A 20,655-nucleotide genomic window follows, 5' to 3' on the forward strand; every position below is an offset into this window, starting at 1 on the left:
CAGATCACAAAGACACAGCAATGTATGTAATAAAATATGCAGGAGGGCATGTACAATGCAGGAAATTGAAGAGACCTGAAATTGAATGGGTGACCTACATGCCCCTGAGCAGAAACAGCGTATAGTGTTTAGGTGGGGTTGTATTATAGTAATGGTCCAGCGTAAGAAGTTATCTGGGTTCATAAGTAAAAAGAGTTTGAGGGTAGTTTGTAAATTTCCACACGCAGTAGAGAACAGCTGAAACCCAGTACACAAAGGAATGAATATGTAATAAAACTTTTTACCATTCAATAGTAGTGTAATTAAAAACAAATTCCTGGAATAACTCACTTAGGAGAGCATAAAAGTAATGCAGGTGTCCAAGTAAATTAGAGGCTGTGGTTTAATTGAGGGCGAGAAAAATCATCTTTTTTGTGCTTCCCTTGTGCATGGGGGCGCAAAATAAGGGTAAAAAAAAAAAACTATGTGCACCACACGGCAGTCCATTGGGAGTATTTGTTAACATCAACAAGCTGATATTAAAGTTATGGTGAAAAAACTGCACCACCAAAGTAGGAAATGACTTAACATTTGTCCTACAGCCATTATTGTAGGTCTTTTAAAATGTTGTGTATAAACACTGTTGTGCAAAAATTGCAGCCAAGATCATTTAAAATTTGTAATAACCCAGCCTCTTCACAAAAGACATATCTGACTGGGCAAAGCTGAGTGTTGGTGCAAATGCAATCGCATTCATTTGTGCATATAGAAAACCCCAATTTGCCATTGAAATATGTTAGTTTGCTGGGAAATATAAAAATAAATAAAATTGGGACAGTAGAAAGCGGTGAGAAGCAAACTTCTAGGCCATGTTGCTTTGCATTGTTGAACCAATGACATTAAAAACAAAAAAAAGAGGTGACAATGCCAACCATAGTCATTTGGCATCATTTACGGACCTAGATTTTTTTATTTAAAAAGAACATTTTACAAAGCGCAACAGAGAACAGGTTGAGAAGATATTAAACAGGAACAACATCCCAGTGTGTATAAAAAGCCTCTTTATTTGCACTAGTGATGCCCTGCTGCTGTTTGCATTTAAAATAAAAGGGGAAGAAAAACAAACAGAAACCACATTCTTCACACAGAATGTCAACGCACTCCTAGAAATGTACACACCCCATCCAATTGTGTCACCATACAACCAGATGTCCCACAAATGGAAGAGGCAGAGTGGTCATTGCACTTCTAGATCACTAGATAGGCAGTGGAACATGGCCTTCCCATCACAACTCTTGCAGACTTAACCAGGGGTTAAACGCGGTATACTATGTAGATTTGTCATTGTGTAAAAGCACAGTGTGTATTGCACTACTGCGAGTGTACTGAAGGTTAAAACATAGGTTACAATACTCGATGCATAGCTTGACACATATATAATTCCCTCTGGAAGTGGGTGAATAATCAGTGTCCCTCTGGAGTGTTTTGGATCCACCGGATTTTGTTTACCTCCAACTGTATACATAGAAATGTCTCTGTAGTGCATGCCCTGCAGATGTGAATCTGCATACATGAAAATATATGCTGCGTGTCGATATCCATTCTGGGGTCAGCTGTCCACATAGATGAAGAGAATGTCCTCGTCTGTGCCATAGCTGCTGCGGGCTTCTTCAAAGTTAGTGATGCTTGTCCGACACAGTCCTAAAGATGAAGATAACAGATAAAATTGCAGGATTGCAGACACCTGCTAATGGTGAAAAATAGCTTACAAAGAAAGTTAAACTAAAGGTACTCACTATCAGCATATCCAGGATTGTTGTAGAAAAGACTTCCACAGCTACTGTTGTAGCCACAAAGCACAATAAAGTGGCCCTGGTAATCACTGCTTCTGCAGAAGCACTTTTGTCCAGTTGGAAGAAAACAGCAGTACTTAACACGGCTAGGACATAGATCACACAACAGCAGAACCGCATTCACTAGTACTATGGCCACATGTCCCTGGGAAAGATGAGCTTGCAATTCTTGTATTGTCACACTCCTGCAAGCAGAGGAGATATATCAGTACAAATATTGCAACAATGGCATACATTCAACTTTAAAGATGCAGTAACATATGTACCGTTTTTCTACATTCACACCACGGGCTTTGGCTTGTGCAAATAATTGGTTAACTCTGTTCTCCTCTGCATCAAAGTGTTTCCTGTAAAAGGACTAAGGAGAAATAGACATTATCAGATGGCATAAACCATACAGTTATAACATTACTTCAAAGACAGTACAGGAGTCCCCTGTTTGTTGACTCCATCCACCATTTGTTACATGAGAGGACAAGTGCAACATTGGAGAACTGTACGAAAATGGATTTTTCTTTCATATTTTTTATCATATAGCCCAATATCAGCCCTTTTGGAAACTTGAATGTCAAAATCAATATAAATCACTCCCTCTTATTATGAAAATTAATAATATTGTCCTAAAAGAAAAGGACTTACTTGGTTCCTGTATCCTTTGTCCACACCCAGGGTCTGTGTGCAAAATCTATGTTGTACCCTGAAGTGGTGCATTAGATAAGCCAGATCGATGGTCCAGATACTTTTAGTGAGTTGGAGCTCATGCATTGCATTCTGGAACTCCTCTTCATGCAGAAGATTCAGGTACCTACAGGGTTATAGAATGGGTACGAGGTTGGACACTTGAGAGGCTGAACCCAGTGAGAATACAAGTGGTCACTTAAACAATTAGATCAAATCATGCTAAAATGCCAATTTTATCAATTTAAAGTTCAAAACTATGGACAAATCTTTAAGTATTTCTCATTTTCTTGCACAATATGACTTCTAAGCTGCCACATTACACCTGCCATCCGCAAAACTAACAGGACATATGGTTTAAGGTTACATTGTGGGGAGAAAAATCAGAGCAGCAACCTCCTCCATATTTGACTATTTACAATATCATGAGCATTAATCTTCAGACCTTGGAATATACCATTCCTGTATCACTCTCTAGATAAACGGCCTTAATACTTTGAAAATAAACTAAACTCTCCTGCCTATAAACAGAAGCTGGAAAAGTGACCAATTAGGGTAAAACAATCAAAACATCATATGATATTGATTCCCTGATGCACAGACAATTTACCCAGGACAGGTAACTTACTGCAGTACCATGCGGGCACATGCCAGGCCACAATCCCAGTGATAAGACTGCTGGATGAGCGGCACCTTCAGCTGGACGTGATCACCTAAAACATTATAGAATATTATTTTGCTGGTTAATTGATCAAAAAGAAAGAATAGCCAGTGTAGTGCCAAGATGTTTGTCCCAGATATTACAGTACTAGGTCCTTCCTTCTTTGTTACTTCCAAGATGTAGGCAAACACTCAGATAAACTGGCCTCCCATATTCTGGTTGCTGCTAAACGCATTATTGCTAAATTCTGGGAAAAGCGGGACCCACCCGTTTCTTCCCTAAAGTCCTATATCTGCTTCATAGCACACATAGAAAAAAAAAATCTTGTTATTTACACAGAACACACATTTATACAGGTCTGGCCCCCATTGACTTTTCCTTCAAAGTCAACCCTCCAGTCCCTGTGGACCACTGCAAGCAGACCTATTACGTCTGAATTCTCCTGTCCACAAGAAATAGCAAGACTTCCCTTAGATTAATTTAACACTGGTCACTAGTCACGTGCATATTTCTCCCAAGCTCTTCAGCACTATCACCCCTTCATCTTCTAGGTGGCTGCCCTTTCTCCACTCCATTCTTTGGAATTTCTATCTATGGTCATGTGTTATTATTATAGTGTAAAAACACAGATTTTATAAGAGGGGTGGGGAGGTCAAGGTACAGAGGGGATAGTGAGGGTGGGAGGAGGAGGAGGTGGTAAGGGTACAGAGGGGATAGTGAGGGTGGGAGGAGGTGGTCAGGGTACAGACGGAATAGTGAGGGGGAGAGGAGGAGGTAGTCAGGGTACAGAGGGGATAGTGACAGGGGGGAGGGGAGAGGAGGTCAGGGTACAGAGGGGATGGTGACAGTGGGGGGTGGGGAGGAGGTCAGGGTACAGAGGGGATAGTGACAGTGGGTGGGGCGGAGGAGGTCATGGTACCAGAGGGGATAGTGACAGTGGGTGGGGCGGAGGAGGTCATGGTACCAGAGGGGATAGTGACAGTGGGTGGGGGCGGAGGAGGTCATGGTACCAGAGGGGATAGTGACAGTGGGGGGGGGGGGGGGGGGGGGGGAGAAGGAGGTCAGGGTACAGAGGGTATAGTGACAGTGGGGGGCGGAGGAGGTCATGGTACCAGAGGGGATAGTGACAGTGGGTGGGGCGGAGGAGGTCATGGTACCAGAGGGGATAGTGACAGTGGGGGGGGGGGGGAAGAGGTGAGGGTACAGAGGGGATAGTGAGGGTGGGGGGGGGGGGGGAGAAGGAGGTCAGGGTACAGAGGGTATAGTGACAGTGGGGGGGGGGGGGGGGAGTCAGGGTACAGCAGGGTTAGTGGGGGTGGGAAGAGGTCAGGGTATACAAGTGATAGTGAGGGGCAAGAAGTCAGGGTATACCAGTGATAGCGAGGGGGGGGGGGGGGAGAGGTCAGGGTGTACAGGTGAGAGTGGGGGGGGGGGGGGGGAAGAGGGTCAGAGTATACATGTGATAGTGAGAGGGGAGAGAGGTCAGGGTGTACAGGTGATAGAGGGGGGGGGGGGGAAGGTCAGGGTATACAGGTGATAGTGAGGGGGGAGAGAGGTCAGGGTGTACAGGTGATGGTGAGGGGGGAGAGAGGTCAGGGTGTACAGGTGATGGTGAGGGGGGGAGAGAGGTCAGGGGTGTACAGGTGATGGTGAGAGGGGAGAGAGGTCAGGGTGTACAGGTGATAGAGGGGGGGGGGGAAGGTCAGGGTATACAGGTGGTGGGGGTGGGTAGTCAGTGGAGTAGTTAACATAACATACAGCATCCATCATGACAACTTAAAAGTCCCAAAAAAGAAATATCAGTAATACAAGACGTGCAAGGCTTTACTGACGATTGTCCGTGTCCGAAGTACCGGGCGACTGTAGCGCGGCCTTGCCGCCGGCAGAGTCACTGTTTCCTGGGCTCTTCATGACGGCTTTGCGGTGTCCCGGAGGATTCGGGGTTCCCTCATTCCGGATTGTGCACACTGGCCGTCAGCCCGTGTATCCGGGGCGGAGCAGCACAACGTAACCCGGCAGCCCTGCCCGGATGTACCAGGACCCCGCCCATACCAGGGGCGGAGCAGCACAACGTAACCCGGCAGCCCTGCCCGGATGTACCAGGGTCCCGCCCACACCAGGGGCGGAGCAACACAACGTAACCCGGCGGCCCTGCCCGGATGTACCAGGGTCCCGCCCACACCAGGGGCGGAGCAGCACAACGTAACCCGGCACCCCTGCCCGGATGTACCAGGACCCCGCCCACACCAGGGGCGGAGCAACACAACGTAACCCGGCAGCCCTGCCCGGATGTACAGGACCCCGCCCACACTAGGGGCGGAGCCGGCGCCGGGTACTCCTGCAGCGGGGCGGCCGGTGTGGGGAGGGGCGTGTCATAGCCATATGTCATATACTGATATCTGCCTCCTGTGCTTGGTGCCCAATCCTTACATACACAACTATAGGTTTAGCTGAAACTGTGCCCTGTGTGTTTATATGGAATGCAGTGGTAACTGATAAACTAGCGTTGTGCTGGAAGTAGACGCAGTGGTAACATGTACAGTGCACCCTGTACGGTGAGAGAGACATGTAGTGGACACTTTTAAAGAGGCATAAAAGTCAGTTGACCCATTATATATATCTCTGCCAGAGCTGTAACTTAGAATTCTAGCGCCTGGGCAAGAAAGACAATTGCCGCCCCCCTAGCCCTCAATTTTAACTAAATGAACCTAAAATATTCCTAAATTGCGCCGCCCAACCCCCCCCCCCCCCCTTCAGCGTTGCGCCCTTGGTGGTCGCCCCCTGTTGCACAGCCCTAGTTACGGCCCTGATCTCTGCTAATATAGTACTGACTTTTTTTATTGAATGAAATTCCTGTCCAAATCATGTGTATATATACTTTATTGAATTGCGTCAATTAGGTAAGAGATGTATAAAATAATTCATCACTGAAAAGGAAAATTCGGGAACAGACATGTGGGGCATAGTCAATTAGGTCCTGGGATCGCAGTAATGCGCCATAACGGGGCACAAAGGTAATCCGCGGCACCACAATAACATGGATTTACCTCTGCGCCCCATAGGGATGCAAGGTTAGATCCGCGCTACTGCAGTACCGTATCATCTTCAGTAATGCACACTCCGCGTGTTACTGCGATCACGGAATCTTATTGAATATGTCGCACAGGGTGACATCAGTCAGTTTGATGTTTCCAAAATGAATATATTTATTGTGCTGCAAATGGGGATACTTTGCATGTTTGTTACATTAAACAAAGGTCACACTTAGAAGCAGATTCAATTCGGCATCAGGTGACGCAAAGGGGCATATTCAATTACGTTTCCAGTCATTTCCGCGGAACTTGCGCAGTATTGCCGGTAATACGGTATTGCAAGAACGTAGATTTTCGGTCGCAAACCTATGGGGTGCGAACGAAAATCCACGTTATTGCGGTACCGTGGATTAACTCCGCAGCCTGTTCCGCAAAACACTGCGTGAGGAGGGATGGTAACAGGTAAGTGAACCTTTGCACGTATTTCTGCCTCTGCAGTTTCAGCTCGTCGGACTCTCTGGCTTAAGTCCTGGGAAGTTGATGTTGAGTCTATAAAGGCTCTTGAGACCTTACATTTTTCTGGGTGTGTTTTGGACATCAGCTTGACTCCATTATCAGTCATGCAACAGAAGAAAAGAACACTTTTGTCCCTGTTAATGCTCCCAAACAAAGAATGTCCAGATTCCGGTCCTTACGGTCCTCAGGCAGGTTTTGGGGTAAATATTCCTCGGGCCAATCTTCTAGGGGCCAGTCATCCACCCCCAGGGGTGGTTTGCAGTGTGGGCGCCAGGCCTAGTTTACTCGACGTCCAGCAGCAAAGCCTGCAGACAAGCAGTCCGCATGACGGGCATTTTGCTCCTCTGCTGTCGCCAGTGGTGGGAGCCCGTCTTCTCTTAATCAGGGATCGGTGGTTTCAGTCTACCACCGATGTCTGGGCTCTGGTGTGGTGGACCAGTGATACAAGATCGGTCTTCCTCCCAGGCGGTTCTTTTCCACAGGGCTTCCCACTTGACCATGAAAACGATTGGCTTTACGAGAAGTGATCCAATCCCTCCTTTCTTCCGGAGTGATTATTCCAGTGCCAGATTCTCAAAGAGGTTTGGGTTTTTATTCCATCCTTTTTTTCGTGCCAAAACCAGACGGCTCTTTCAGACCTATTCTGAATCTGAAATCATTGAATACCCAGGTCAGAGTGCCCAGGTTCAAGATGGAGTCTTTGTTCGCAGTCATTCATGACATGGAGAATGACAGGGAGAATTCATGGTGGCTCTAGACATCAAAGATGCCTATCTCCATGTTTCTATCTGGAAGGGTCATCATTCTCTCTTGAGGTTTGCGGTTCAATCAGAGCACTTCCAATTTCAGGCTCTTCCCTTTGGTCTTGCAACTGCCCCCCGTGTCTTCACCAAGATCATGGTGGTCATGGCTGCTCTGCTGAGGTCCAAGGGGATTACAATCATACCTTACCTGGACGATCTTTTAAAGGCAAATTCTCCAGAGGTGTTTCAGGCGCATAACCAAGTAGTCATCCAGACTCTAGATTCTCACGGTTGGATTCTCAACTTCAAAAAGTCCAAGCTGATCCCATCCCAGTGGATGATCTTTTTGGGACTTGTATTCGGCACCCAACAATGACGGGTGTTCTTACTTTAGGACAAGATTCTAGCCTTGCAAAAGATAGTGAAATCTCTGTTGGCGGCAAAAAAGCCCTCTGTACATTTCGGCATGAGAGTTCTGGTCAAGATGGTTTCGGCTTTTGAGGCGGTCCAGTTTGCTCAGTTTCATGCACGGCAGTTCCGGTTGAAACTTCTGTCTCAATGGAACAAATCCCATCTGAATCTGGCAGCCCAAGTATTTCGCCTGTCTCCGCAAGCGCGTCACTCGCTTCTTTGGTGGTGGAACATACAAAATATCTGCAGGGGAGGCCAATTCTCAAGTTGGAATTGGACCTTGATCGCACAGATACCAGCCTTCGAGGTAGGGTGGCCGTCTGTCTGTTCTCTGTCAGAATCTGCTCTCAATTCATGCTGTCATTTCTATATTATGCCTCAGCTGGCCAGCCTGTTTCTCTGAGCTCATTCGCCTGGCTCCTCATTATCACCTACAGCCCATTGATTCTGCTCTCCTTAAATAGCCGGCTAATCGTCTGCAGGATTGCCGGTAATACATTTACCTTAGTGTTCTGCTCCTTTGTGTTTGCCCGGTTACCTGTTCCTGTTGTTTCCAGCCGGCTTAGTGTATTTCCGTGTACCAGACCGTTTCTGTTCCTGTCTACTCTTCATTGGATTTCCCTGTGTACCGACACGGCTCTGCTTTTACTCTTCTCCTGTGTTGATATCCCATGTACCAGACCTAATTCTGTTCCTGATGATTCTACTATCTGCTCACCAGTTCCAGTCAGTTATCTCCTGGACCCCGGTAAATGTCGTGCTCCCAGGCATGGCTCCAGCGTGATCTGCAGCTCCTCTGCTCATCCTACCTTATACGGAGACGCGGCCCCTGCAGCATCTCTGAGCTCAGATTTCAACAATCTTCCTTTGGCTCCGGACTCTACCTTGCCACAGGTACTATTGACTGTTTACATATATCCCCGCGTGCCTATAATTGTAGTTATCCCTGGCAACCGCCTAAGAACTATTTCCCTAAAATCTCTGGACTATCATCGGTACTGTGGGTTGCAGTTACCCCTGGCAACTGCCTAAGAACTATTTCCCTAAAATCTCCGGACTCTCATTGGTACTGTGGGTTGTAGTTACCCCTGGCAACTGCCTAAGAACTGTTACCCCTAAATCTCTGGACTCTCACCGGTACTGTGGGTTGCAATTACCCCTGGCAACTGCCTGAGAACTATTTCCCTAAAATCTCTGGACTCTCACCAGTACTGTGGGTTGTCGTTACCCTTGGCTACTGCCTACGTTCAGTTTCATAATCCTTACCTATCACTGCAAGTTCTGTTCCTTTCCGGACAAGCACCAGTACAGAGGTTGCTGTGTATCAGGGGACTTCTCTATCAACTGTTCCTTATTTATTCTAGTGGCCACGAGTGATATATCAGTCTTGACACCATCCACTCGGTGTCTCACCGGACTCCCTCCTGCACTTCCTACTCTACGGCCTCGGTAACTCTATTCTTGGGTTCTCCCCAGCCAGTGCACATCTCACAACTCTGTTTGTCTGCAGCCAAGTCTGTCCCCTCCACTAGGAGCAACAGTGAACACCAGACTTTTGGAGAAGACTCCGGGTTTTGCTGTACTGGCTGAGGGGTTCCTAACACAGATAATCTGAGGGCACACTCTACAAGGTCTGTGCTTCCTGGGCGGCCCGCCATGGTGCCTCCAGTGAACAGCTGTGTAAAGCGGCCAGTGGTCTTCTGTACACACATTCACTAAATTTTACAAGTTTAATGTGTTTGCATCCAAGGATGCAAGTTTTGGAAGGAAGGTGCTTTTTTTTCGCCCACCCTTAACGCTCTGGTTTCTCCTACTTTGACATGTTGTCTTATTGTTAAGAGAATATTATTGTTTTGTTATTTTTATTCTCTTTTCTTTTTTTCTCTCTATCTCCGCTTTCTGTGGGCTTGGTTAAACATAAACTGAGGCTTACAGGAAGTGGGGTATAGAGAGGGAGGAGCTAGGGATTAGTAAACAGAAGTCTAAAGTGCCAGTTCGCCTGTCCCTACTCTATACCCCAATGTCCCCGGTGTCCCCCAATGGACTAAGGGAAACAGATTTTACGTAAGTACAAAAATCCCATTTTTGCACTATAATTACCAATTATTGGTGATTGATCTTATCATGAAATACCTCAGGTTCTTTTTACTGGTTTCATTTTTACATCGAGGGACTGAACTGTTAAACATTGACAGTATATTATCCTCCTCTTACAGCTAATAGTTCTTCTAGTGTAAAGATATCAAGTCATGTGATGTTAGGTATTTCACACTAGTTAACGGATAGATTTATTATTTCAATTCGACACCATATATATCGATGCAACAAGCTGATCATTTCCTACTAAATTGTCTTAAGGGTATAATATATCATTTGTATCAAACAGAGCGCTAACACTGTTAGTACACTGGCTGGCTAGTAGGGTCTTATTAGGCATTTGAACATTGGATGAGTTCAGTTATCCCCGGTCTCGTTTGCCACTGTAACCCAGTATTATGCCGACACTGTTACACTTTAATGTATGTTTCGCATAATGCTTTGTCAAACTTGCAACCCGTATTCAGGACGGGCTGGCTTTTTGAAACCGTCTCTGCCAATCATTGTCTGTTTATCATGATTGGCATGCCAAAGGATCGATCATCTGTTTTGTTGATAGAGCTATAGACATATAATTTTGTTTAATGAAGCAATTGTGTATATATAGATCAATATTAATTAATTAATCTTGTGATCAGTCGTGTCCTGTGTCATAATTCATTGCCATCATCAACATTTATTTATACTGCGCCAGCAGATTCAGTAGCGCTTAACAATAATTTAGTTGGAACACAAAATATAAGTTAAATCTGGCAGATCCTGTATGGTCATCAGGGCTGAGATTTTATAATTGACAAAAATATTGGCCTATCATATAACTCCTTTTAATGATATAGTGTCATCATTTATTGAGGGGTAATTTCTTCATTCATTTGGATTGGACGTAAATAAGTATTAGTTACAATATAATTAATTACAGTCAGAAGATTCATCATTTATTTATCATTTAAGCTCTTGGAGATTCAGATCCTGTTACCATGGGATCACACCCCCAAAAAAAATTGCTCCTCAAAACAAGCTCACTTCCGAGGCAAGTAATAAAAGGTATTCATACATGTTTATTAATGTGTCATTTGTTGTTGTAATAACATCCCAAATTATGTCAGCGTAAAATAATTACGTAGGTAATCATATCTAAAAGCAAACATTATATTTGATTTAAAGGTTGTGAATCAGAATTTACTAGGGATGTGCACCGGCGACTTTTGAGGTCTCGTGTTTTGTGTTTTGGATCCGGATTTTCGTTATTTTTGGGGTTCGGATTTGTCTCGCAAAACACTTGACGAAAGGTCTCGGTTCGGATTTAAGGTTTTGGATTCGGATTTTTTTTGAAAAAAACATAAAAAGTTTAAAAATCAAGTTTTTGGGCTTATTTTCACTCCTACGCTATTATTAACCTCAATAACATTCAATAACAAGCATTTCCACTAATTTACAGTGTATTCTGAACACCTCACAATATAGTTATTAGTCCAAAACGTTGCAACAAGGTATCTTTCTGGACTGCGTAGAGGAGTGGGTCACCACAATATATATTAAAAACCCTGAACTTTTATGATTCGCACCAATAAATGTACCTGGACTACGTAGAGGAGTGGGTCACCACAATATATATTAAAAACCCTGAACTTTTATGAATCGCACCAATAAATGTACCTGGACTGCGTAGAGGAGTGGGTCACCACAATATATATTAAAAACCCTGAACTTTTATGATTCGCACCAATAAATGTACCTGGACTGCCTAGAGGAGTGGGTCACCACAATATATTAAAAACCCTGAACTTTTATGAATCGCACCAATAAATGTACCTGGACTGCGTAGAGGAGTGGGTCACCACAATATATTAAAAACCCTGAACTTTTATGATTCGCACCAATAAATGTACCTGGACTGCGTAGAGGAGTGGGCACTGGGCACCACAATAAAATATATAAAAAACCTTCAACAGGTCTGCATTACACTACACATACGGCTGCTCCTCCATCCTCTCCATCATATACATGTTGGAGTTTTAGCGTGTGACAACCTCTTGTTTTTGATAATGTCAGTGCATTTTGAATATTTTTCAATTTGTCCCACACCACTGAATGTACTTTATCTATGATACGCATCTATCTATCTTGACTGCGTAGTGTGGTGGCCCCGGTACACAATTTGGTACCGAGGCCACAATATAATTAAAAAACCCTCCACGTGTCAGAATTCCACCAAACAAGTATCTGGACTGCGTAGTGGGGTGGCCCCGGTACCCAATTTGATACCGGGGCCACAATAAAATAAATACACCCTCAACTGGTCTGAATTCCACCAAACAAGTATCTGGACTGCGTAGTGGGGTGGCCCCGGTACCCAATTTGATACCGGGGCCACATTACCTCCTCCAATTTCCAAGTGTAGTGTTTATAACATCTTAACACTACACTAATTCTAGCACGTCAAAACCTCTTGTTTTAAATAATGACAGGGCATTTAACTTTTGATTTAATTTATTGAATTTGTTGGCATTTTCTTTTACTTTTTGAACATGGCAAACGACTGTTGAATGGTCACATAATGCCAAAAAAAAAGTTGCAAGATGGAATTGTCCTTGGGCCCTCCCACCCACCCTTATGTTGTTGAAATAGGACATGCACACTTTAACAAACCAATCATTTCAGCGACAGGGCCTACCAAACAACTGTGGCTGAAATGATTGGTTTGTTTGGGCCCCCACACCAATAAAACAATTCATCTCTCCCTGTACAAACTAAACAGGCTCTACTGAGGAAAGATGTCGTCCTTATCCTCAACCTCTGATTCCTCTCCCCCTACAGTGTGTACTTCCTCCTCCTCACACATTATCAATTCGTCCCCGCTGGACTCCACAACCACAGTCCCTCTGTACTGTCTGGAGGGCAGTGCTGTACTTCATTGAGGAATTGATTATTCATTTTTATAAACATCCTTTTTTCAACGTTGTGAGGAAGCAACCTCCTTCGCCGCTCACTGACCAGGTTCCCCGCTGCACTAAAAACTCTTTCCGAGTACACACTGGAGGGGGGACAACTCAGTTAAAAAATAGAGCCAGTTTGTACAGGGGCTTCCAAACTGCCTTTTGGAGTTCTACCACGTCACTACCTCTAGTTAATTTAGATTGCAAGGCTTGTAAATATAAATACTTTGAAGATAAAAAAAAGCAGGCTGCACAGACTGTGGAGCTAGAAAGTGAAATTAAATGGACCACGTTACTTTGGTGGCTATCTATGCCCCCCCCCCCCCCCCCCCGCCCTACACTTGTAGTTGAATATAAATAAAGCAGCCTGCATAGACTGTAGAACTAGCAATTCAAATATACAAAGAAATGGACAAAGGCAGTTTGGTATCTGTCTGCATCAGATCCCCTCTCCACTAGGAGTAAAACAGAAAACTTTTCAGCCGTTATATAATCTAGAATATAAATAGAAATTGAGAAATGCAATTTGGTATCTGTCTGCATCATAATCATCAACATCCTCCTCAGCGCCAGCTACATCAATATCCTCCTCCCAGTGTACAACATTCACACCTTCATTAGCCAAATCTGTAACTGGACTGTGGGTGATCCTTCCAGCATATGCAGAGGGCGTGCTGCAAATGCTGGATGGAGTCACCTCTTCCCGTACAGTGATGGGAAGGTCAGGGTTCACAACCAACAACACCCTTGGACTCGCCTTGGGGATTTGTGATGTCATCTGTTTAGAAGGCAGAGTTCTTTGCTGTTTTGTTGTTGTTGCTGACAGCATAACTCTCTTAAATTTTTTGTAGGGGGGGGGGAGGAGGGCTTAGATCCTTGGGTGAAGCTGGACCACTAGTCATGAACACGGGACAGGGCCTAAGTCGTTCCTTGCCACTACTTGTCGTAATTGGCATATTGCCAACTTTACGTTTCTCCTCAGATGATTTTAAGTTTCTTTTTTTGCTGTTTTTTGAGAACTTGGGCTTTTTGGATTTTACATGCCCTGTACTAGGAGATTGGGCATCGTGCTTGCCAGACGACGTTGATGGCATTTCATCGTCTATGTCATGACTAGTGGCAGCAGCTTCAGCATTAGGAGGAAGTGGGTCTTGATCTTTCCCTACTTTATCCTCCAAATTTTTGCTCTCCATTATATGTAGCACAAGATACTGCAGAATGTGTGAACTTGGTAATATTGCAGTACCAATGGACTTATACTGCTGGATTGGTTTTGCAAATTTGGTTATAATTATATTTTTTTTTTTTAATTTTTTATTTTTTATTACTTTTTTTTTATTTTTTAAAAACTTGGGAATAATGGGGAAATAACTATGCCCTTAGAAGCACAGAGCACAGGACACAGCACCACTGGACTGAACAGGACACGGCACAGGACCCAGCAGCACTACGGAACTCAGCAGGACAGAGCACAGGACACAGCACCACTGGACTGATACTGCAGAATGTGTGAACTTTGTAATATTGCAGTACCAATGGACTTATACTGCTGGATTGGTTTTGCAAATTTGGTTATAATTATATTTTTTTTTTTTAATTTTTAATTTTTTTTTACTTTTTTTTTATTTTTTAAAAACTTGGGAATAATGGGGAAATAACTATGCCCTTAGAAGCACAGAGCACAGGACACAGCACCACTGGACTGAACAGGACACGGCACAGGACCCAGCAGCACTACGGAACTCAGCAGGACAGAGCACAGGACACAGCACCACTGGACTGATACTGCAGAATGTGTGAACTTTGTAATATTGCAGTACCAATGGACTTATACTGCTGGATTGGTTTTGCAAATTTGGTTATAATTATATTTATTTTTTTTAATTTTTAATTTTTTTTTACTTTTTTTTTATTTTTTAAAAACATGGGAATAATGGGGAAATAACTATGCCCTTAGAAGCACAGAGCACAGGACACAGCACCACTGGACTGAACAGGACACGGCACAGGACCCAGCAGCACTACGGACCTCAGCAGGACAGAGCACAGGACACAGCACCACTGGACTGATACTGCAGAATGTGTGAACTTTGTAATATTGCAGTACCAATGGACTTATACTGCTGGATTGGTTTTGCAAATTTGGTTATAATTATTATATATTTATTTTTTTTTTATTTTTTTTTTTTTTTTTTACTTTTTTTTTTATTTTTTAAAAACTTGGGAATAATGGGGAAATAACTATGCCCTTAGAAGCACAGAGCACAGGACACAGCACCACTGGACTGAACAGGACACGGCACAGGACCCAGCAGCACCACTGACCTCAGAAGGACAGAGCACAGCACACAGCACCACTGGACTGATACTGCAGAACACAGCACAGCACAGCACAGCACAGCACAGCACAGCACAAAACTAAACAGCACAGAACTAAACAGCACAGCACGAGATCTACCAGGACAGAGGACCACCTAACACACCCTCCCTCTACCCTGATCAATGCCCGAGTGAAGATGGCGGCGACTAGCGGGGAATTTATAGGATCCGAGTATCGCGAGATCCGACAACGGGATTATGAGTCAGAGCCTCAGTTTCACATTTGAATTTGGCGCCAATACCCGGATCTGTCTCGGATCCGACTCGGATCCGCAACGTTCGGGTGGGCTCGGATTTCATAAATCCGAGTGCGCTCATCCCTAGAATTTACGGTGGGATTCCTATATGTTAATATAAAAACTGGACATGGATGCAATATTAAGCAAACTAGTGATAGTATTTGGTACAGCTCCCTCTTCCTGGAAGCTGAACTATAGGGTAAATACATTAAACGTATTAAACTCACATTTTTAAATACTCATTAGGGATTTACATGTTTAAATATGGTAAAGCTATCCCCAAAACAGTACTACCCTAACTCTTCATCTCAAACACAATCTCCTATGTGATTACAACTGGAACCTGGAGTGAAAAACACAAGCCTAATCCTAACCCTCAAATTCTTAAAAATATAATTTTATTTAAAAATTGAAAGCAGCACCCAAAGAGGGTTAGATGAAATACAGCAGAGGTTACAAACTTTATCAGCTGGCGCGATAGGGACCATGGGACATACTCAGGGATAAGAGGTGAAAGAGATTATGCAGTCCCGGAACCTTGTAGCCCCGGAACCTTCCACCACGACACTTGTTTCTGGCGGCGCGTACACTGCTGCTAATGGAATAAAGAGGGAAGGCGTCATTCCGCTTCCTGTTCGTGGTGTATTGTGGTTCGAGCGGGACGCCATTAGATCGCAGAGCAGACACCGCACGAGTAAGTACTAGCGCTAAGGAGCCATTCATTGTGGGCTGAGATCTAGGGAGAGGTGGCTGAGTGATCCGGGCCCCGGTGTACAGATAACAGAGCATTGATTATAATAGAGCAGCGTGTGTGCTGCTACTGTGCAGACTGTGAGGGGCTGTGTGCAGTGGAGACCTCTATACCCGGCTTATGCTGCCGAACTACAAGTATAACTCGCAGTATTACCACAATCTTCTTTTTAGCTTTCCACATGTGGTATAGTTTAATTAGATTACACTTGTTTTATTGTTTGAAATAAAATATCTCGTCATAGTTGATAGCAATGTTAATTAGCTGATTTAAAGAATATAAGTGGCTGCATAAAGATGTGAATTATGGGTTGTGAACTACATATTAATATGCATTTTTCCCCCCAGGTTAATATCCTTGAAATAATCAGAATGTCTATCGGTGTGCCCATTAAAGTCCTACATGAAGCAGAAGGGCATATTGTAACCTGTGAAACGAATACAGGTGAAGTTTATAGAGGCAAGCTAATTGAGGCGGAGGATAACATGAACTGCCAGGTATGTATTGTAGAGTGTTGTAGATTTCTGTAATATTAAACTTGGATCTTACACTACTACTGATAGTATGGCAATTTTAATGTGGGTTTCTGCTTGTGGCTCTCAGAGCTGCAAGCAAAAATCAGTGTTGAAATTACTGTACTAACTATAATGGCACTATTACTGTAGTAATGGTGCGAAGGCTGTTACATTTGTGAGTAATGCGGTCAATTGAATTCCCCCTCAGAGGTTAAATGTTATCTAGATTCTGCTCCTTTATGGTTTACACATGTGTTCCATAGAAACCATTTGAACAGTGAAAATTATTCTGCCATATAATTTTCCAATCAATTGAGCTATTGGTGTAGGTTTCTCAAAATGTTGGTACAAGGTTGGTGACTTGTACCAATTATTTCACAGGTCAAGTGGCTTCCGGTGGAAAGTAGTTTGCTGGAGCTGCTGAATACATAACATTTATAGGACTGTCCCTTGGAGTCTTATGTTTATGTATGCAGTTAGCCTTTAAACAGCAAAGTGCAGACATTTATTTCTTCAGCAGTCAAAAATAGAGAAGTGTGAAATGTTGTTCATAAATAAAACATTGAAATGTACCACTAGAAAGTATTTCATTACTTCATGTAATGTAAGTTTGGATTTAGCGTGTGCTTGACCCTGTTGCCCCAATAAACTTGTAGAGCTCCACATATTTGCTGTCAAACAGGTTTACCCTTTTAAAAAAGGGATTTATTTAATGTATTTCTATATTTTAAAGAGGTTATCTGCTCTGTTAGTTAGGTGTGCCACTCTCCCCATGATCCCCACATCTGCCTCGTTACCAGAAAATTAGTCCTGCATTTATTTTCTAAAATGTCTATTGAAGGGAGGTGTGAGTGAAAGATTCCTTATCCAGGTGATAAGTGTGTGAAAATGGCATCTTAACTCAAGATGTATAGTCCTTCAGCTTTTTAGTAGATAAATAAAATAGAAATCTAATGTTTTTCAAATCACACATAGCTTGCTGAACTTTTTCTAAACAGAAGTCTCATGTATACAAAAGGAAGGTTTGCTGCTTTAGATGTGTATGACCATGGAACTGCTGCACCTCTTCAAATTGCTGTTTTAACCCCCACTAGTATCTTGGTGGGGGGGTCACTTTTTTAGTACCCCTATGGTGCTCAATTCAGCACAGCCCCGGTGCTTACATTTATTGCTTGCCAGCCTCTGTAATCCTCTGAACCCTGGAGGAGTGAGATCCGAAGCTGGGCTTGAAATTAATATGAAGTTCTAGAGGCTGGCCAAATACAAATGATATGAGCCAGGAGTTAAAAATGTTTGTTTCAGTTGGTTTGAATTAGTGTTGCATTTGCTGGTTGTTGAGGCTCCCAAACTCCAACTATAGGTGTTGTCCATCTCTGCTATCAGGTAGGACTGATTGTTTTTAGATTCCTTATGGGGTGTAAGGATGTGTGTATGGATGTATTGAAACTGGCACAAAGAGAAGCACACAAGTCCACTATGACACAGCCTAAGCCACATCAGAGAGGATTGCATCATCATATTCCTGGCATGATTGAGCAAAGAACTTTATGTTAAAGGTTGAACAAAATAATATCCACAGAATGTTTTTTTAGGCGTATTGGCTACCTGGTTCTGGGGAACTCCATGCTCATTGCTTCATTTCCATTGATTAAATAAATCCCCTATGTAAGCTGTATTCCTGCAACAAACTTTGAACCTACGTTCAGGGTGATTGTCTGCGGCAAGTACCTGCAACAGATGGGTAACATTACATGACTGAGCCATGTCATGTAATCATTTTGTCTTGTTGGAATTTGTATTTAGTGGTTTCATGAGCAGTGAAATGGGGTGAAAGTGTACCCAGTGCTAGCTCTTTCCTGCCACTGCTCAACTGGTAGAGCATAGAAAATCACACTGCGTGTTCATGAAAGCATATAAAATTGTTACTGCTTGTTGAGTAGTATTTACTTCTACATCTAATACAGCTTGGGGAGCTTGCATAGAGAAAATTAGGTGTGAATTTGTAGCAATTTTGGTTGAGCAACAGATTACTTGATCAGAATGTCAAGATCTGAAAACCATACTTTTTTTATATGCATTGAACATCACAGGTAATTGACTCTATAGGAGTTGACAGCAGGTACTGAGCAAGCTGTGTCCACTTCCTTTCAGGGATGTGTGAGCCCTCTCATGGATAATTAAATTAGCGCATAAATACACAGGACTTCAAATCATATTAAAGTAGTACACATGCTATTTCTTCAGGTTACTATAAATCTATTGCCAAGTGTAGCATACTTTTTTTTTTTTTTTTTTTTGGGAGTGCATATTGAAGTCAATACACAGATCCACCACAAGGTGTCACATTGTGATATTCTATCTTCATGTAGTTATGTTGCAATTGTAACTCTAGAGATTAGTGTAGTTACATCATGAAGTATTTTCTGCCTGTTTATGAGGGCCTGTACTTCTAGAAAACTACAGACCACCCTGTGTTTTGTAAGCAGAAGTTGTAGCTCTTGTATCTGACACTTTCAGCTCTGGTTTGTCTTCCAGTGGTCGGTGATGGAGTGACCTCCAGAGCTTCAAATTTAAAATGTATCACATTGATCAGTTATGTGAAATATGCTTTTGTTTCAGATGTCAAACATCACCGTGACCTACAGAGATGGCAGAGTAGCACAGCTTGAACAGGTCTACATTAGAGGAAGCAAAATCCGTTTTCTTATCCTTCCAGACATGTTGAAAAATGCTCCAATGTTAAAGAGCATGAAGAATAAAAATCAAGGCTCGGGGGCTGGAAGGGGGAAAGCGGCCATTCTCAAAGCCCAAGGTGAGTGCTGTCCACTTACAGGTGACATAATCGAGGACAATCGTGCTAGCTCTGCTAACACATGACGACTTCTGTTCTGAGCTGTGTAGACATTGCTTTAGATGCAGAAGAACAGTTCTGACCTCTGATGCCACCTTGTGCTGCATTTTTATTAAATTTAGTGAATCTTTGCAATTTTCATAAATGTCCCCAGTGTGGTTCAAAAATGCTGATTTTAAATGAGTAGAAAAGGAGGTGTTGCCTTTAGCAGCCAATCAGATTTTCTCATATTTGTAGATGCAGCTATGTAAAATGAAAGCAGATGTCTGGTTTGTATGTGAAATACAACCTTTCATTTGCATCTGTTTTCCTAAATGACCCTGATTGTGTCCCTCTCATAAGGCAAGCCTGCACCCAGGTGCCAGCAGGTCCTGCATGATAAAGCATCCCCAATTCTAGAAAGATGAAATTGGTGTAGTTATCTTCCCAACATTGCTGTATTGGCTCTTTTAGAAGCAGGTTTATTCTTGTGTGTAATCCATGCACTCTATGCCTAATCTGTCTGCAGCCCACAGACAAGTACAGCTACTTGATGTACATTAGACTGAAATTGAATATAACCTCCTTTGCACATCTGTATTTAATATGTAATCTAACTTTTTTTTTTTTTTTTTTTCCTCATTGCTTTCAGTGGCAGCAAGAGGCAGAGGCCGTGGAATGGGTCGGGGAAATATCTTCCAAAAACGTCGATAACCAGTTTTTTGTAACTTTTTAAAAAATGTATTGGTTATGTAACTGCTGAATTTACTTTTCTTTTTTTTTATTGTTTAATAAAACTATTTGTAATGTCACATGATTCTCTAGTTTTTGGTCTGTGCATAGACTCTTGCATGCAGTCCGATTTTGGTATTCGCCTCAATGGGGCATATTCAATTCCTTGCATTTTTCTTTGGAACGTTGGCCGTGCTCTTACTGTTGCTACGATAAGATGTGCATTACTGTTAGTACAGTAATGTCAACACTGATTTTTTTTTTTTTTTTGCTTGCAGCTCTGAGCCGAAAGCATAAATCCAC

The 20,655-nt window shown here is 43.1% G+C and overlaps 2 protein-coding genes across 3 annotated transcripts; one reads left to right on the top strand and one right to left on the bottom strand.

Moving 5' to 3' along the window:
• Positions 1–1,020: 1,020 nt before the first annotated feature.
• Positions 1,021–5,270, bottom strand: GUCD1 (guanylyl cyclase domain containing 1). 2 transcript variants are annotated; one of them, XM_075215479.1, is made up of 6 exons: positions 5,025–5,270; positions 3,139–3,223; positions 2,472–2,637; positions 2,099–2,190; positions 1,776–2,017; positions 1,021–1,680 (listed from the first exon to the last, which is right to left on the bottom strand). In XM_075215479.1, the coding sequence occupies exons 1-6, from the start codon at positions 5,080–5,082 to the stop codon at positions 1,589–1,591; spliced, it is 735 nt and encodes a 244-aa protein (XP_075071580.1). In that variant the 5' UTR covers positions 5,083–5,270; the 3' UTR covers positions 1,021–1,588. The 2 variants fall into 2 exon arrangements, with proteins under 2 accessions (XP_075071580.1, XP_075071573.1); XM_075215472.1 differs by having other exon boundaries at positions 5,004–5,269.
• A 10,844-nt stretch (positions 5,271–16,114) lies between these two features.
• On the top strand, positions 16,115–20,432 carry SNRPD3 (small nuclear ribonucleoprotein D3 polypeptide). Its single transcript, XM_075215488.1, has 4 exons — positions 16,115–16,218; positions 16,623–16,772; positions 19,410–19,602; positions 20,273–20,432. The coding sequence occupies exons 2-4, from the start codon at positions 16,647–16,649 to the stop codon at positions 20,332–20,334; spliced, it is 381 nt and encodes a 126-aa protein (XP_075071589.1). The 5' UTR covers positions 16,115–16,218; positions 16,623–16,646; the 3' UTR covers positions 20,335–20,432.
• Positions 20,433–20,655: the final 223 nt, after the last annotated feature.

The sequence above is a fragment of the Mixophyes fleayi genome, chromosome 1, assembly GCF_038048845.1.
Source record: "Mixophyes fleayi isolate aMixFle1 chromosome 1, aMixFle1.hap1, whole genome shotgun sequence".
Lineage (NCBI taxonomy): Eukaryota > Metazoa > Chordata > Amphibia > Anura > Limnodynastidae > Mixophyes > Mixophyes fleayi.

Excerpts from the sequence above, each read along its gene's own strand:
- GUCD1 (XM_075215472.1), bottom strand. The coding sequence starts at position 5,082 with ATGAAGAGCCCAGGAAACAGTGACTCTGCCGGCGGCAAGGCCGCGCTA. Across the intron at positions 2,638-3,138 it reads TGTGCCCGCATGGTACTGCA|GTACCTGAATCTTCTGCATG; the intron begins GTAAGTTACCTG and ends ATAACCCTGTAG. Across the intron at positions 1,681-1,775 it reads CAATCCTGGATATGCTGATA|GACTGTGTCGGACAAGCATC; the intron begins GTGAGTACCTTT and ends CTTCATCTTTAG.
- SNRPD3 (XM_075215488.1), top strand. The coding sequence starts at position 16,647 with ATGTCTATCGGTGTGCCCATTAAAGTCCTACATGAAGCAGAAGGGCAT. Across the intron at positions 16,773-19,409 it reads AGGATAACATGAACTGCCAG|ATGTCAAACATCACCGTGAC; the intron begins GTATGTATTGTA and ends CTTTTGTTTCAG. Across the intron at positions 19,603-20,272 it reads GGCCATTCTCAAAGCCCAAG|TGGCAGCAAGAGGCAGAGGC; the intron begins GTGAGTGCTGTC and ends CATTGCTTTCAG.